Raw genomic sequence first — 18,356 nt, 5'->3', positions numbered from 1 at the left:
GCCATCTACCTCTTGTGAGTAAAAGGCCCGCCTAGGTGTCTTGATGCTATAAAAAGTGTCTGTCTGATGTTTGTCTACCAAAAAAAAGCCAAGCGGAAGTCTTCATTATAAAAAAGACCCATGAAGGACTGGGTTTCACACCCCCTTTTCCCATGGCCACTAATTAAAATTACCCACTTTGACAATCTATGGGATGTCACCAAATAGAAGTACTCGACATTTCCACAGGAAACGCCCCTGTGGGTCACCACCCAGGAGTTACCACCACACGCATGTGAGTTCCCAAAGATCTGCAGTTAGCAGAAATGTATGACCAACTCTGTCAGTCAGGTTTAGTTGCAAAGAGAACCCACGTGAACTGGTTTAATTGTTGGGAGGGTCAGCAAGACCGTGAACACTCAGCTTCCAGGAGCAGAGTTGAGACCCACGTCACAGAACTGGCTCCTTCAGAGCCGTGCCTTGGCTCCACCCCACAGCAGACGAGATGCTTCAGCGTGGGCATTTCCTCACTGGAGGACTGGGAGCTAGACAAAGGCTAGCTTCCTACCAGTGCCTTTTGCCAAAAGGAAAAATCCACAGCCCTGCATGGAGCGCACTCCTATGACAAGAAAGGAAGGAGCACCTCAGGGAAACTGCCCGGTTCTTAGTCTTTAGATGCGCTGAGGTTTCCCTCCCACCTCGGCCACCCGTGAGAGTCCTGCCTCCGCCAGGAGTGGTTCTCTCCCTTCTCCACGGTGGCTCTGATAATCTGCCTCTGGCTCCCCTGTTTGGAAACGGGAAGACTTCTCTAGCTCATTGACCTCTCCGTGTGACTCTTGACTCTAGCAGCGTCCTTGCTTTGATCACCACCTGTAGCTCCAGGTCAGAGATCCCCATTTTCTGGCCCAAGCCCTGGAACTCCTACCCAAGGAAGAAGATTCACACCTTCTGGAGCATTCTTCACACGGCCCAGCTCTGACGTGCTAATGACCCTGGGGATAAAATGGGAAAGAGCAGAATGTAAACCAGGTGTGAAAAAGGCAACGGCCAGGCCCCGCAGAAGGCCAACCAGGGTCCGATGTGTCTAAGTAAAGGAAAACTTTGGTCCAATCGAGGCTATTATCCGTGTCTGTTGGTGGGGCCCAGCAGTAGGTGTCCCCATGCAGGAGTCATGTGCAGGTGGCTTCATGGGACTGGACTGAGAGGGTCATCTGCAGCAGGTTATGGACTCTCAGCAAAGAGGACAACAGTGAGACTCATCCTCCAGGGAAGGTGCTGGCAGAGATGAGGCAACCTGCTTGGGCCCCAGTGCTGCTGAGAGGGCTTAGAACAGCAAGAGAAACTTCAGAGCAGACTCCTATTCCAGTACCTGCAGGAGGGGAGGGAGATTTGCAGAATGGATCCAGGATCGACTGGGATTATTACACTGTAAATCTTGGATAAACGGGATCATTATTACAACCTCTGTCTCAACATCCTAGCCTGTTGGCTGTTCAGATGAGAAGAGGTGAGCCCTTAACCTGAACTCCAGCTCTGCCAGCCCACATTAGTTGGGAGACCCGGCTCCAGTGTCTCACGTAGTCTTCCCTTTTGATCTCATCAGGTTCTTCCCTTGCACAAAAAAACAGAGGAACGTGAACTTAAGTTTTCTTACGAGGGGACTTGTCAGAATGAAATGGGAAGGATGAGATCCATCAGGAAGGTGTGGCAGAGATCGGCTACCTGCTCCTTACGCTTATTTCCTCTTGGGGGATACTCAGCCACGTGTCCCAGCCTCCTTTGCAGGTAGGTGTGGACGTGTGGTTGCATTCTAGCCAAAAAAGTGGGAGCAAGAGTGGTGCTGGCTGCTCTCAGGACTGACCCACATCCCCGCCGTTTGTGATCTCCCATGTATACCATGCATAGTCCCCAAAAGACCAATCCAGAGAAGCCATTGTGCCACTCAGATGTATGGCGTCGATGATGGATGGGGATTTGGAGGTGTTAGAGGTAGAGAGGAGGCTTTAAGGAACTGGGAGAACAACCACAGAGAATCTTTAAGCAGGGACGCCAAAACAGGTAGGAATATAATTGCCATCCACTGTTTGGACTCCATCCAAAGAGAGTAGAGGGACACCAGCCAAGTAAAGAGGCCCCAGGAGCCGTATTTAGCAGGAGCAGGGGAGCCTCTGATGGCTGGTGGTTCTCACTTTATCTCACACAGCAGGCTGTTCTGTGACATTGGCTGTGGGAATAGTGACAGGTTCCCCTGGGTCCTGGAAGGCCCTGGCAAATGTGTCCCTGTCCTGGTGAATACACAGGAGGAAGAAGCCTGCAAGTCCTCATACAATACATTTGCTCTGACTTTTTACTTATCAGGAGCTGTCTTGAATTACCTGGAGATTTACAATTACCTGTTCAGAATATCCTGTTTTGTTCCTGAAATAGAGGTACTAGAAGTTCATGACAGAAACTAGATGTAATTTTTTCACAGGAACAATATAATAGGGTTGTGATTCTAGCCAAGGTCTGATACAGTATTTGCAGAAATGCCCAGAAATTGCAGAGTAACCGATGTGTCCATGAGAAATCTACCCTGACACAGTGTAGAGTGTTCTGAGGCATCTATGAATCAGTCAAGTAGGACAATGCAATAACCAAACACAGTAAAGCTCTAAAAATTTTATGTGAGAGCTTCACTGGGGGCTTGGAACCAGAGAGCCCTCTGGCTGAAGGCAGCAGCCAGACCCTACAGTATGTCCGCAGGGTGTTTCGGAGTGAATTATCCAGGTCATCTCTGTTGAACCCTGTTAGTCTGAGGTTGACTGGAGACCACAGCCGTCAGGATTCCGGATACCTTTATGAACTATTCTGTCCTCATCAAAGGATTTGAGAACACTGGGTCACCCCTGGAATTACAAGAGGCCATGCATGAAGTCAGAGGCCCAAGGCCATTTTTTGTTTGTTTTTAAAGTTTATTTTGAGAGAGAGAGAGAGAGAGAGAGTGCGTGTGCGGAGTAGGGGCAGAGAAAGAGGGGAGAGAGAGCATCCCAAGCACTGTTAGTACAGAGCCCCACAAACTGCGAGATCATGACCTGAGCGGAAACCAAGAGTCCCACGCTTAACCGACTGAGCCGCCATGAGACCACCCCACCCGCCCTCCCCCCCCCCGCCCCGGCCATTTTTAAATCCTCCTCCCCCAGCAGCCTCCCTTACAACATTGCCTTGGTGAAACGGAAAAACCAGGACCTTTGTAAGGAAAAGGAAATTCAAATGACGTCCCCTTGGAGAAAAGAGACACGTGACTGCTTCTTTCTCTCCGTTGTGAATATCCCTTTTCCACCAAACCCCATTGGAATGTCTGTGGGCTTTCTGTTCCTTGCCCTCATCCCAGTGGGTTTCACCATGAAGGGGGGCAGAAAAAGCGTATGCGGCGTCCCTCAGGTAAGAACAGGCCAGGGCTGGCGTATAACCAAGTTCTGCCACGGCACTATCCATGTTGCCATACCGCTTCGAGCTAATGCCTTGTGCAACTGCAGAATCTCAGAGGAGAAGACAATAACATGAGACTCATTTATTCAGGTTCACCAAACAGGTTTCCTCAGCCCTTCCCAAACACACTGATGACAACAGTAACGTATCTGGGCGCATGTCTAGTGAATGCTGTGAGGAGGCTGGAGCCGTGGGTCAGTTATCATCTGTTCAAATGATGATAATTATACATGTATAATGTATAAAGCGGCTTTACAGCGAGACCCTGGTTTCTTTTAGACCCAATTTCCTGATACACGGGCCACTGGGCTCCTGTGAAATGCGTAGCCGGAAGGGGGCTCATTTAGTGACCGCTCAGCCAAGAGAAGGAAGCTTTGCTGTAGGTCCAGGAGGATCTGAAGCCAAAACAAAGAGGAGTCGGCGCCCACTTCCTCAGGGCTGGTGAACGTTGAGAGGGAGTGCCATCTTCCCTGTAGTCCCCTGCCCAAGCCTGTCGGGTCTTTGGAAACCTAGAAAGGGCGGAGAAAGGGCCCTCCTGCTCTGTGGCCAGCGGATCTGCAAGGACTGAGTACAGGGGTCACAGGACCCTGACATTCCAGCCTTCACTTACTAGCTGGGAAAGAGACCTGGAAAGTTCATCACTCCTCTCCCCAACTAAACAGAGTGATAGACACTTTTTCCTTTGGCTGTGATACAATAAGAGTGACGACCATCACCAGGTTGGAGGCCACGAAGTAACCCCCTCAGAAATGCATCGGAAATACTGCCGCGGCTCCCGGGAAGGTTCTAGAGCTCACAGCCTCTGCGAGGGACAGAATGGGGGTGGGGGGGTGGGGTGCTGCAGGCACATGCTTCCCGTGCAGTTTCCATCCCTTCCTGTACTCCTGGGCTGGCTGGCCTCAGAATTTCCATGTTGGCCTTTCTGATAGCAACTAGGAGTTGAAACGAGAGGGAAGGAGGTAAAATGCCCACGAATTCCAAGGAAAGCGAAATTAGGCTTGCCAGCTGGATTCTGAATGATTTTAGGCCCCACAGGAGGCCACGATCCTCTGACTCTTTAGACACAAATTATAACCCCCTTCAGAATGGCCTCCGTATCCTCCCCACCCCAGGAGTCTTCTCAGCACTGTCCACATTTTGCTTCTTGCTCCAACCGTCTTCCAGGATGACAGAAGAGACTGTGTGGTGCAGGGCAGAGAGGGGACTGGGCCATCCTTGTGGTCAGGACAGGGTGTCAGAAGCCATCCTTCAAAGATCAGCACCCCCTCAGCCCCCCAGCATAGAGGACCCCAGGTTGGTACACTACATGCACCTTGAACAAGAGGGACTTCAAGGCATCTCAACCCAAGGCAGCTTCAGACCCAGGGAAGGGTCTGTCCACGTGGGGAAAGTACGACAGACCTTGTGCACAGTCTCGGAGGAGAGCTAGATGCTCGGGGCTGACACTTCCTGGCCGGTAAGTCCTGCTCAGGGAGGAGACAGAATCCTTGCTTCTGGTGAGGCGTGCCTTCCGCTAAGGCCATAACAGGCCAGGTCCTCCCAGAGGGCGATTTTGCAGGTGACCCCCTTCCCCCTTGCAGGAGGGAAACCTCATGGCTTTGGAACCCGACCTGTCCCTCAGCTCAGTGGCTGAGGCACCCGAGGCTCAAAGCTGTAGTGATACTCCGAGCCAGGATGTGGGACCGGGGCATTGTGACCTCAGCAGTTCTGCACACAGAGAGGCAGTCATCCTCCCTCACCTTGGCCTGTAATCTGCACAGGACGGTGGCCTGGTCACAGGGGCCCGTGGTGGGGAGGTTGGGAAGTTAACACTCTGGCCTCCGCCATCATGTCGGCCAAGAGGGCAGAACTGAAGAAATCAAACCTGGTAAAGGACAAACACTGCTGGACAATGTGGGGCCTCTTTGAGTCCTCACTGAATGGAGGTGTAGGGTGCGGGTGGGGGGATACAGAGAATTCTGGTGAATGCTCTGCTCTTTCTCTGTTCTGAGAGTGGAGTGGCCTCTGAGCCCGGAAGGAGGACGGGATTCATCCCTGGCCTCGGGGTGGGAAGGAAGGAGGCCTCTGCTGACTTCCTTTGGGATGAGGAGCGATGTAATAACCCTCACCACCTCCAACCACCGCCGGAGCCACCCCTCCAGGCCGGGCCGGTACCAGGCCTGCATCCATGGGCACATCTAAGGCACACAAGCACCTTATTAGATAATGCGATGAGTGCCCCCGATTTGCAGACGAGGAAGGGAGGCTCAGGGGGAATAAATAATTTGCCTGGGTGACACAACTAGGAGGGAAGCAGGCCGAGATCAGATTGCAAGTCAATCTGTCTCCAAAGCCTGAACTAATCCACGGCTTCCATAAAGTTATCTTCAAGTGCTCTCCCTGCTCAGGCCCCCCAGCGGGGGGAGGGCTACCTGCCGACTGGGCAGGTGGGTGTTCAGAAAAGAAAGATAACCCGACAAAGTTTGGGTTGTCTTGAATCGGGTGCTGGTGGGAGGGGGCGTACATGGGCCCGAGCTCAGGTGCAGGTGGACAGGCAGGATTGGGTAGGGGGGCTCTTGAGAGGGCTGGTGTTATCCCTCCAATCCTGGTGCCTGACAGGAGGACTGCCAAACTCCTGTCTCTACAGAGCAAGAACTACAAGGCAATGTGCCTGGAACTGAAGCCCGAGCTGACCAAAGTAAGAAGCTCTTTTGAGGCCATGCCGGCAGCCAGGTCTGAGACCCGTGGGGAGGTGACTTGGAGTCAGGGGTCGTTTGCTGTTCCTGGCGGCCAAGACCTGTCCCAGGTGCTGGGGGATACACTGAGAGAGAGAGACAAACTCTGCTCGCAAAAGTTCACGCTTGGAATAATCTGATACAGAAACAAAGAAGGAAAATTCGGCAGTGTTACCTGCAACGCAGAGAATTGAAATAGGGAGGGCTGCCTGGGTAGCTGCTGCCCACCAGGTGGTCGGGAAAGGCCCCAGGCTGGGCTGGGAGCTGAAGCACAAGACGAGGGCCGAGGGCCGACCGGAAGCCTGAGGAAGAGCAGTGTGGGTGAAGGAAGGAGCACATTCCAAGTCCCTGAGGCAGGAAGGGCCTTGGCCGTTCAGTGGGCCAGGAGGGGGCGGTGGCGTGAGGAGCTCAGAGGGGAGACGGTGGTGGTGGGGTCGCCAACTCTCACCCCTGTCCTAGCCTGAAAGGAGGAACAGAAACTCGGGGGGATCTCTCCTGCCTCATCCACCCACACCTGTGATGTCCACCATTCTGTGTTTCTGTTTTCAACCAACAGACATATGACTACAAGGGAATTAAACAAGAAGGGCTGTTTACCAAACCAGGAGGGACACAGGAGCTAAGGGTAGGTGGGGCAGCCCAGGCCGCCGGCTGCGTCCATGGTGGGTTCGCTGCTGGCATCTGTGACTAGGCTCTGGGACCAAAAAATTGTACAATGAATTCTACTATACCCTTCACTCAGATCTCCCAAATGTTGGCATTTTACGATTCTCTCTCCCTCCCTCCCTCCCTCCCTCCCTCTCTCTCCGCATTTATTCACACACACACATACATACATATAAGGTATATTTCCTGAATCACCTAAGAGCACATTTCTCTGAAATTTCAGTGCATATTGCCTAAAAACAAGAACAATCTCTTACACAGTACAATGAGCAAAATATCAAAACCAGGACATGAACATTGATTCAGTCCTTATTCTAATTGTATCAATTATTCCACTAATGTCTTTCACGACAAAAGAAAAAAACAACTCTTTTTGTGTGGGATCCAATCCAGGACCACACATGGCAGCTGGGTTCCCTGCCTCTTTAGTTTCCTTTCGTCTGGAATTCCACTTCAACCTTTGGTTTCTGGGACATTGTCATTTATGAGGATTATAGGTCATTTATCTTGTAGACCCTTCATGTGGGTGGCCTGGTCCTTCCTGGTGACTAGATGCGGCTGTGCATTTTTGGGGGTCACATCACAGAAGTGAAGGTGTCCCCTTCAGGGCATCATAGCGGGACGCACGTGATGTCTGTACGGCCCACTCCCCCCTTAACAGCATCCTTTCTTTCCGCCCTAATGGGAGGTATTTCTCTGTTCCTCCTTATTAGCAATGCCCCACGGTCTTTCCTTACTTCCTTTTGACAGTTTCCCTTCCTAGACCTTTCCTTACTCCTTCTCTTCCCTATTTTATTTCCTCAGACTGAACTCAGGGAGGTGAAGGAAGAGCTCAAGGAAAAAATGGATGAGATCAAACAGGTAACAGGATGAGACTCTCCAGGATATGGAGGAAAAGGGGAGCTTCCAGGAAAATGCAGTGGCCAACCTTGAATAGCGAGGGCAATCAGGAATTGCGTGGAAAACGCATCAGCCCAACTCAGCCCCATCTCCTCCAGTGTTTCAGTGCCGAGCAGCTGAGGGTATCGATGTCTTGTCTGTGTGATGCTTAAGCCCAGGTTTTGAATGACAAGAACTCTCTAAGGCATCACATTGAGGGTTAGGGAGATATAGCCCTCGTGACAGAGTGAGAGGAGCTGACCAGGATGTGGGAGAAGTCAGGGACCAATTCCATTCTCCTCCCTCCACTTCTGGGGACAAGCAGCAGAGCAGGAACTCTCTTCTTCTTTGCTGGAACCACCGGTGGCATTTGTAGGAAGGGAGGGAATGCTGAAGAAAGAAGGTGTAATTGAAGCTATGGTCTGAGCTCCACGTTGAAGCGTTGCCGTACCCAGATCTAAGCCACCCCAAGGCCCCTGGTGGTGGTCACTTAATGGTACATGCACCCTAGTCCCTTCATAGACTCCTTGGGAAGAAAGTGGCTTTAATTGGCCACTACAAGTCTGTTCCTTGAGTTTTATCCAAGAAGCAGCTGCTGCCCTTTGTTTAAAATGCCCCAGAGGGACTCTGCCTTCAGTAATACTTGCCATGCTTTTCTTCTTCAACAGATAAAGGGCATAATGGACAAGGATTTTGATAAACTCCAGGAATTCGTGGAGATTATGAAGGTAAGCATTTGCTGAGTGCCTTCCATGGGCCATTACGGCACTGGGAACTACGGAAGGCGATGCCAGACCCTGCCCTGAAGTCACTTACAATCTAGCAGAAGACCCAAACTCTATGGCAAGAGAGAATTAAATAACAAGTAAATGCCGAGCTACATGACAATTGGCTGTCAGTTAATCAGGAGTCTGGAGAAATGAGTCACGAATGTGGGCCGGGGTAACTAAATACTTACAGAGAAAGTGACTCTTCCGGTGAGCTTTGAAGGCTACATGGGAAGCTAAATGCATATCTAACCAAAAGCCCAATAAGATTAGTTTTGAGCTCAGCAATTACTAAGAGGACCACCTACACTCTAGAATAGTGGTTCTCAGGGTGCCTGGGTGGCTCAGTCAGTTAAGCGTCCGACTTCAGTTCAGGTCACGATCTCATGGTTTGTGGGTTCAAGCCCCGCGTCGGGCTCTGTGCTGACAGCTCAGAGCCTGGAGGCTGTTTTGGATTCTGTGTCTCCCTCTGTCTCTGCTCCTCCCTTGCTTGCGCTCTGTCTCTCTCTCTCTCTCAAAAATAAATAAACATTAAAGAAAACGTTTAGAACAGTGATTCTCAAACCGAGGGTTGATGGGGGGTGGGAGATGGGTATTGAGGAGGGCACCTTTTGGGATGAGCACTGGGTGTTGTATGGAAACCAATTTGACAATACATTTCAAAAAAAAAAAAAAAGAATAGTGGTTCTCAAACCTTGATGTGTTTTGGAATTGCCTGGAGCACAAATAAAGAAAATAGAGCTCAGATCCTTTTTGGAGGGGGCTTGGACCCTTGAATTTTTCTCACATTTCCTAAGTGAAAATTTGAGAACCACTGATGTAGAAGCATAAATAGGCAAAAGCAGATAGCTTTACATTTTTAAGAGTTATAAAGGGGTACTACCCCTACCAGATATATAAAGTTCACATAAAGCCACAGTAATCTTGTCTAGATAACCAGCCGCAGGAACAAAACCAGGGTAGATAACCTTGTCACCACCTCTGTGCCAGGGACACGCTAAGAATCACTTGCCGGGATTTTAAACATCTGTATACCTAGGCCTGGTCCAGATGAACTGAATAAAAATCTCCAGGCTGGGCCACAGTTGCTTCAAACTCTCAAAGTGATTCTGAACTTTCTCCTAGATAAGAACCAGATCTTATGTAGCCGTAGTTACCAACCTTGGCTGTACATTGCAGTCACCTGTACTGTGGCTTTGACCTTATACCCAGCTGCACCCCATAACAATGAAATCAAAACCTCTTGAGATGATGAGGTCCAGGCATGAGTAGTTTTTAAAGATCACCAGGTGATTCCGTTGTATGCCGAAGGTTGGGCAGCACAGCTCTATACAATTTCAAAGGCAATAAGGATGATTTTTTAAATGTTAGAAGGAAAGGATTATATATTTATATTAAGAACTGTGATTATATGAAGAAAAACTTAGTTAACACTGTAAAAACTGAAATGGTGCATAGAGTGAATTTAAATAATAAAAACCAATAAGAATAAATTATATATGAATATTTAACTGTATGGTCTAAAAAGAAGTACAATGGAAGAAATTACTAAGGAAATATTGATATATTTAACAATATAAAAAATTTAAAAATGGTAACAGCAAAGCGCCATATACAGAATTAAGAAGCAAACAGTTTGAAGGAAATAATTTTCCACAAATATGATAAACATTGATAAAAAGTTTTTTTTTAATCTACAACTTACAAATCTCACACAAATCAGTAAGAACCAAATAGGAAAATGGGCAAAGGGTACGAAGAAACAATCCACAAAAGAGAATACAACTAAAATGCAGTAAATATATTTAAAAGGTTTACCTCATGAATAATCAATGAAATGCCAAATGGGAACAATACTTAAGTCATTGTCACATTCAAATAGATAAACTTTTAATTTATGACAGTTCTAGAACAGGGCAGGAATGCTCTTATGCTGCTGATCAGAGTATAGGTTTGTGCAAAACTGGAAAGGAATTAGAAAATAGAAATCAAAAAATATCAAACCACTTGACCTATTAATTCCATTTCCCAGAATTTAGCCTATAAAAATAATCAGAAATACTAGCATGAGTATCTGTAAAAAGATATTCATTGCAGGATCATTATATATAATAGCAAAAATTTGGACACCACAATTTTCAACAGTAGAAGAATAGCCAAATAAATTATGGTATATCCACAGAATGAAAACTAGGAACTACTAGAGAAAATGTTTATAGGCACACCTGGCTGGCTCAGTTGGTAGACATGTGACTCTTGATCGAGAGGTTATGAGTTCAAGGCCCACACTGGGCATGGAGCTTACTTTAAAAAAATTGGGGCACCTGGGTGGCTCAGTCAGTTAAACATCTGACTCTTGGTTTCGGCTCAGGTCATGATTCTCATGGTTCGTGAGTTGAAACCCCATATCAGGCTGCACGCTGACACTATGGAGCCCTCTTGGGATTCTCTCTCTCTCTCTCTCTCTCTCTCTCTCTCTCTCTCTCTGCCCCTCCTTCATTCACTCTCTCTATCTCTCTCTCAAAAATAAATAAATAAACTTAAATTTTTTTTTAAATTAAGAGCAATGCCATGATTGGGTTCGATGTTAACATTAAGGGGAAACTTAATGAAATGAAAGGCATATGGGAACTCTTTGTACTATCTTTGCAACTCTCAGTAAGTCCCAAGTTATTTTGATATAAAAAGCTTATTTAAAAAAAAAGAATGCTTATAATGAGAAGTATGCTTATAATGAAAAGCAAGATACAAGCAATCTATATAGGCTGATCTCAGTTAAGTGGGGGAAAATAGCAAAGTAAATATTTAGAAAAAAGACTGGAAAGAAATACACCAAAGGGGTTAATAACAGTTATGGCGAGGTGATGAGATTAATTTACTTTTATATTCCTCTATATTGTCCAAATTTTCTACAAAGGGCATGTATTATCTCTATATTAAAATGCAAACACAGTAAGTGTTTTGTTAGTGGGCAGGACTGGGTATGGAAAGGCACAAAGGAGGCTATTTTGGGCACGGGAACAGCTTGCACACAGCATGGAAGCAGGATGAACGTGAAGTGTATCATGGTCAGTGGGGAGATCAGTCATAAAAGTGGGATCATCCGGGAAAACTGTGAGAAATAAAATGGAATGGGCACAAAGGCTGTAGATAATGAAGGCTTTTGAAAGACAGGCGGACAGATTGGGACTTGGTTGTGTAAGCAGTAAGAGGCCTCTGGAGATTCTTAATCAAAGAACATGCTAGAAGCAGCACTTCAGAAAGGCTGAGCAGGCAGCTGTTTGCAAGGTGGGCTCGGGGGTGGGGGGAGCCGGGAGAGCAGGGTTGGGGGCTGTCCGGAGCTAGAATATCAGGCAGGAAGCCACGTTCCCACTCAAGATGAGGAATGCTGGACTAGGTGTAGGAATAGAAGGGAAATGGTAAATCTGAAAGATGCACCGAAGGAAAAACAACATTTTTGATGATCGACTCAACATAGAGAATGAAGGAGAAGCAAGTGTCCATGACCCCAACAGGCAATCTGGACAGTTAGAAGAAAGCGGTGACAGTGACAAGGACAGTTGGCAAACAAATTTAGAAGAGAAAATGAGGAGATCACTTGAGGACATGAGTTTGAAGTCACAATGACACTTCTAAGAATAAGGGACATTTTGACTCTGATTTTTCGAAACCAGGGGGCTTTTCACATCAAGGATATTTTCACTCTATTTATGAATACAGATGTCTTATCCAAAATGTATACCAGCACTTAAAAATACTTTTCAAGAAGTGGGGGGGTGGTGGCGCCTTGGTGGCTAGGTTGGTTAAGCATCCTACCTCATGATCTCATGGTTTGTGAGTTCGGGTCCGGCATCAGGCTCTGTGGTGTCAGTGCAGAGCCTCCTTCAGACTTTCCATTCCCCTCTCTCTGCCCATACTGCTCACGCGTTCTCTCTCTCAAAAATAAACATAAAAAAAATGCTTTTCAAGAAGCTATTTTTTGAAATCCTCTCCACCCATACAGTATGATTCCTTGATTGGTTTTCTACCACACTTCAGTAAACTGTTGCCAAATCTTTCATTTTTTGTTCGAATTATTTTCCTTGAAGCAATTTATTTTTCATGGGTATTTGATAATGTTCAAGCCAACCTTGAACCTTGAACCTTGAACCTTATGTTTGTCCATAACAGATACCGTTGACGATGATATCTGCCATCTTAGACATTCTTTGATGACCGCTATTTCTATTCCAATGTCTCCGGATCAAACTTTACAGATCGTAACTCGCCAAGAAGATTTTACTATTCTTTCAGTTCTTAGTAAATAATAAATGTGAGGGGCCAGTTGAATGTCAGTTTTATTTTATGCTGACCATTTCTGCCAGAAATTGGGTAAAAGATGAAGCAAACGCGCATGCGCAGAAGGGGTGCACAGCAGGGGTCAAAACACTGGAGCCAAAAGTGCCTTTGCGGGGGAAGGTCACAAGATTCATCTTCTTGCCTCCATCACTTCATAGGCCTTGAGCCAGAGCCAGGGCGTAAGGGTCTCATCCAGGTGTGGGATCAGGTGAAAGCCTTCCTGTCCTCTGACTCATCTGGAAACTTTGGATAAGCCCCTAATGACCCTGCCTGTGCTTTGGCCTCATCCTGGAATGGGGGTGGGGAAAGGGAGAGGTGGCACGGGTCCCCCAAGGCCGGTGAGGATTCCCGAGAAAGGAAGACGTTGAGGTGATCTCTGAGTGGTTGGCAGCTAGAGGCAAGAAGAAAGGATTTCAGACACCCTTCAAGATGATAAGGCTAAGCTTTGACTTTTCTCCTGAAGGAAATGCAGAAGGATATGGATGAGAAGATGGATGTTTTAATAAATATGCACAAGAGCAGCAAGTAAGTGTGACCTGCACCCGTCTCTCTTCGTCCCTGAGGCATCTCCTCCCTTCACTCTACTAAGCATCCTCGGGCTCAGAGGACCCTCAGACTCTTCAAGGACCTGTCTTGGTTTCTCTTCCCCCAATGGCTTGGATGTCAGGGCCCTCCGTGGCCGCCCACACTGTGGTTATCTCCCTGTCGTGTTGGAAATCGTCCCCCAAGCTCTGCCCCTCCCTAACTCCCTCCCCCAGTCCCCTTAGAAGAGGTCCAAAGGAGCAGCAGGAGTTCACGCTGACGGCAAAGACGGACACAGACCCACAGCTCCGGCTCAAGAAAGTGGATGGAGCTGATGGCATGCCACTCACTCTCCACGAGAAGATGATGGCACTTCAGAAACCAAAAAAGGACCCACTGGATTCCCTTCATCAAGGCAGGACCTGCTGCGTAAGTGAAGCCTGCCCCCCCCCCCCCCACGCTGGTGTGCCCCTCCAGGCTCCTGCCCTGCCCTGACCGTCCTAGGCCCTCTCACTCCCTTACCTCCTGCTCTAAAGGGACGGGTTCCACCCCTCTGCTGGCCCCAGATGCCTCCCTAGCCCAGAGCCCCCTCCGGGGGCTTGCCCTCTAAGCCTGGAGAGAGTCCTAAGCCGTGACCAAGTGAGCCTCAACCCTGGAGGTGCCCACTGCCAAGCACCAACATCTTGCTCTGCCCTTTCCTATAGCAAGACCCCATGAGGTGCCTAGCAGGTGGCCATCTTGGACCAGGGGAAAATGATCTTTCTTGTGCCGTTTCTTTTTCCCTCTACAGGAAAGATGTTTGTTGTGTGCCCAAAAGAACAACTACAGTCAGGGGTAGGTAGACCCATTCGAGAAGTCCTTGTCCCAGTCGGGTGCCCCATCATCCCAGAGGCAGTGTGCTCAGGCTGCATTTGCCTCCAGTCCCCCCGACGGTGGTGAGACGCTGCCCCCCAACCTCATCCACTCGGTCATAGAGGACATGGCGCGAGGCCGGAGGACCCGGGTCCCCCAGCCTGGAGGCTGCAGCCCAGAGGCTCCTGCGGGGAGGGGTGCCTCGCCGGCAGCTCGCTGACCCTGCCTCAGGGTCCTGCCTTTCTCGTCCTCTAGCAGAAAACTTCCATGCCATTCCTGGGCACCCTTTTCATCCTTGGCATCTGGAGCTGCTTTCTGATTTATCTGTGCTTCAAGCCCTATGCGGGGGAAGGTGTGCTTCCAACCTAGAGCCACCACAGAGCCTACCGGCAGCCCCGGCCCTTCCTCTCCACTCCCTGAGCTGCACGATGAAGGCGTGGGGCCCTCTGACATGCCACCCCACCCCAGACCTCCTCCCACCTGGAGATTAAAACCCTCACTTTAAAGCCAAAGCACGTATCGTCATTTGGAATATCAGCCCCAGACTTCATTGTGCAAGAATGTCACTTTTTTGTTTCTAAATCCCCATATTTCAGACGCCAAGCCCTCTTCCTGCTTCCTGTTGGATTAGTGGGAAATTCTATCTTGGTCGTTCTCAGGGTCATCCCCCCCCACCTCCCTCCCTCTGCCTAGTTCTGCAAAGGTCTCAGGTCAAAAGAGAGGGGGGAGGCCACAAAGGTAAGAGCTGCCATTCCGTGGGGTGCAGGAGAGACCTCCAGTGTCCTACATACCTGTGACCCCTGTGTTCTTAGCTCCTGCACTGTGTGTGTGGTGTGTGTGTGGGACCCAAGAGTCTTGGGTGAGTGGGGGACCCCAAGCCCAGGGTCTAGCCTGCTCTACTTCCCTCTGAGGTTTTGTCATGGAGCACAGCCTAGGGCCCCACTGCTCATAGGAACTTGGTCCCCTTTGTGGGCTCTGGGGATCCACCCTCCTACCCTCCTGAAGGTCTCCTGTCCCCCCAACCCAAAAGGAGACCTATCCCTTCAGAGTCCTTAGGTCTTCACAAAGGTGGTGGTGATCCAGTGACCTTCACCTGCTCCCGTCTTTGTCCTGCCCCAAATCCCCTCCCCTGGCCACTAGCTTGAAATGAGAGTAAAGAAAGATACAGAGAAAATAGTGTCTCAGTAAACTCTCCTGTCATGAGTGTGATTTTTGGGGTTTAGTTTAATGGAGGAGGAATTAATAGGATTCCATATTTTATTTAACACCAGCTTGCTTGCTGCTTCTTTTTTTAAATGTTTATTTATTTTTGAAAGAGAGAGCATGAGCTGGAGGAGGCAGGGGGATGGGCAGAAAGGGAGACAGAATCTGAAGTAGGCTCCAGGCTCTGAGCTGTCAGCACTGAGCCTGATGTGGGGCCCGAACCCACGAACCACAAGATCGTGACCTGAGCCAGGTTCAGATGGTTAACCAGCTGAGCCACCCGGAGGGCCCCTCACACCAGCTTTCTTGTTTCATCTCTTTGCTAAGCTGGCTGCTTAGACTTTTAGCCAGTCTAGTGAATAATTGACCAAGTTGTTAATGGCTACGTAGTAATGAGTGATGTGTTGGGCTTCTGACTTATATTTAACAAACAAACAAAAACCAAGACAAAGTCTAGGACTTGCCCTCAAGGAGCTTATAGCTTTAAAGGAGACATAGTAAACATGTATATTAAAAAATATAGACCATATGACAACAAGGACAATAACTATAGCGTGTGATGAAAGCAGAAATGAGTTAGAAATGGGAAAAAGGAGAAGGGTGTGTGTAGAACGTGTCCATTTCCTGCTGCGGTAACAGATTACCACACGGTTAATGGCTTGAGACAACACAAGATGGGTCCAAAATGGGTCTCCCGGGGCTAACCTCAAGGTGTTGGCACGCCTGCATTCCTTCTGGAGGCTCCAGGGGAGAATATGCTTGTCTTTTCCGGCTCCTACGGGCTGCCTGCATCCTTTGGCACATGGCCCCTTCCATGTTCAAAGCCAGCAATGGCCAGCTGCGTCTCTCTCATTCCGTATCACTCTGACCCTGATTCGTCTTCTGCCTTCTCTTCCACTTTTCAGGCCCCTTGTGATTACGCTGGGCCCGCCTAATCATAATCATAAGGATAATAATTACCTTAAAGTAATAAGTTAAAGTCAGCTAATGAACAACCTTACTTCCCCTTTGCTGTGTAACATAACGTATTCATGGGTTCTAGGGATTAGAACACGCACATCTTTGGGGGCTGCTATTCTGCCAACACAAGGGACTCCCCAGACCCTGTCCCTTGACCTCCAAACCTTCAAACGCTTGGGAACACTGCATTGTGTAGTTCTGTGCTGTCGTAATAGGCCCACAAATCCTCTGATACTCGTTCAAGAGGAGCCTAATTCCTCTCCCCTCAAGTGAGGGCTGGACATAGTGACTCACTCCCAATGAACAGAATATGGCGGAAGTGATGGCGTGTTACTTCCAAGACTCAATCATAAAAGACCCGGTGGCTTCATCTTGCTGTCTCTCGGATACCCGGCCTGGGTGAAGCTCGCAGCCATGTAGTAATGACGTCCAAGTGGTCCTCTGGAATGGGCCACAGGGCAAGGCACTGAGACCTGCTGCCAATAGCTACGGGGCAGGTCAGCTGCAGCCCTAGAGCCCTCAGGTGGCAGCGGCCCCCACCAACATCTTGACTGCAACCTTATGAAAAGACCCTGAGCCAGAACCACCCAGTTCCAAATTCCTGACCCGCGGAAACTGCGACGTAATAAATGCTTGTTGGTTTAAGCTGCTAGGTTTTGAGATGATTTGTTAGCAATGATCATACACGTGCATACCTCCTGTTCATTTTTTTAAATTGTTTTTTAACGTTTATTTATTATTGAGAGACAGAGCATGAGTGGGGGGGGTGGGGCAGAGAGAGAGGAGGAGACACAGAATCCAAAACAGGCTCCAGGCTCTGAGCTGTCAGTACAGAGCCCGATGCGGGGCTCAAACCCACAAACCACGAGATCATGACCTGAGCCGAAGTCGGATGCTTAACCGACTGAGCCACCCAGGCGCCCACCTCCTGTTCATTTTTTAATGACTTCAAAAATTGAGGCATAAAGCGTATGGTTATGTACAATTCGATGAATTTTTACATCTGTATACATCACTGACGTTATTCTAGAACATCTCCAGCACCTTTTTCCCATCCATACCTAGCCTGCTCCCAGGTTACCACTATTCTGATCTTTACCGCACAGGTTATTTTACCTGTCTTTGAACTTGATTTATAGATGGAATCCTATAGGTATTTTCTTATTCCTTTTGCTCAAAATTATGTCTGTGTAACTCATGCATACCGTTGTGTGAGTAGCAATTGTTCATTATTTTGTAATTGCTCTGCAGTTTTCATTTTGTGAATACACCATAATTTACTTACCCATTCTCCTAGTGGTGGCCCAGATGATTCTCTAAATAGGCTAAGTAAAAGCAATTTTCCCCATTGCCCTCTGTGCATTTGCCCTGTCTGTAAACCCCTTCTCTGATCCCTGGTGCCCTGCAGGTCACTTTACGCCCTCTTTTTTTCCCCAACGACAACAAAAAATATTTGCTTTATTAGACTGAAGAGAACCTCAAGGGTTGAACTTGAGCCCTGACCTCTCACCAAAGCTCAGATCTACCTGTCTATCTAAGTCCTGGCCATTGTGTCAAACTCAGTATAGCCAAAATCAGAATCCTCACTTCTGCACCCAAATCCCTTCTCTGCCTGACTTCCTGACAGGGGTCCTTGTCCTTGCTCAGTGTCCTGGCACCTGGGGCACAGGAGGATCTCTAGATAAGGGATGGACCTTTTCTCCCACCAGGGTTGTCTTCAACCCTTCCATCTGCCTGTCTGCCTGGCACCCTGTCTCGACTTCCCAGGGGGAAATCTCACATGCCGTAGAGCTCAGAACCCCTGCCTGAGAAGTCATGTCTGTGGCTTATTTTCCCAAAGCTCTTTTGGCGGTTTTAGGATTTCTGAGAACACGGGCAAAGACCCTATGACAGGCGGGCAATGGATTCTTTCCTCTTTACCCTGCTCTCGATCACTCCCTCCATGATATATCTTTGATGGCTCTCAGGACCTTCCCTGAGAGCTAAGGATGAGAGAAGAGTGTGG

General features: G+C 48.5%; 1 protein-coding gene across 1 annotated transcript; it reads left to right on the top strand.

Annotated features, from left to right (window-relative positions):
- Positions 1–5,278: 5,278 nt before the first annotated feature.
- On the top strand, positions 5,279–14,507 carry TEX35 (testis expressed 35). The gene is made up of 9 exons (XM_047076434.1): positions 5,279–5,317; positions 6,077–6,235; positions 6,721–6,789; positions 7,635–7,691; positions 8,378–8,437; positions 13,278–13,339; positions 13,573–13,765; positions 14,127–14,170; positions 14,444–14,507. The coding sequence occupies exons 1-9, from the start codon at positions 5,279–5,281 to the stop codon at positions 14,505–14,507; spliced, it is 747 nt and encodes a 248-aa protein (XP_046932390.1).
- Positions 14,508–18,356: the final 3,849 nt, after the last annotated feature.

Source organism: Lynx rufus, unplaced genomic scaffold, assembly GCF_022079265.1.
Source record: "Lynx rufus isolate CCGP_SWC_20201006 ecotype Redwood Valley unplaced genomic scaffold, mLynRuf1.p SCAF_15, whole genome shotgun sequence".
Lineage (NCBI taxonomy): Eukaryota > Metazoa > Chordata > Mammalia > Carnivora > Felidae > Lynx > Lynx rufus.
The sequence above is the reverse complement of the archived record's forward strand: the minus strand, read 5'-3'. Positions and strand labels throughout refer to the sequence as shown.

Excerpts from the sequence above, each read along its gene's own strand:
- TEX35 (XM_047076434.1), top strand. The coding sequence starts at position 5,279 with ATGTCGGCCAAGAGGGCAGAACTGAAGAAATCAAACCTG. Across the intron at positions 6,790-7,634 it reads GAGGGACACAGGAGCTAAGG|ACTGAACTCAGGGAGGTGAA; the intron begins GTAGGTGGGGCA and ends TTATTTCCTCAG. Across the intron at positions 13,766-14,126 it reads ATCAAGGCAGGACCTGCTGC|GAAAGATGTTTGTTGTGTGC; the intron begins GTAAGTGAAGCC and ends TTCCCTCTACAG.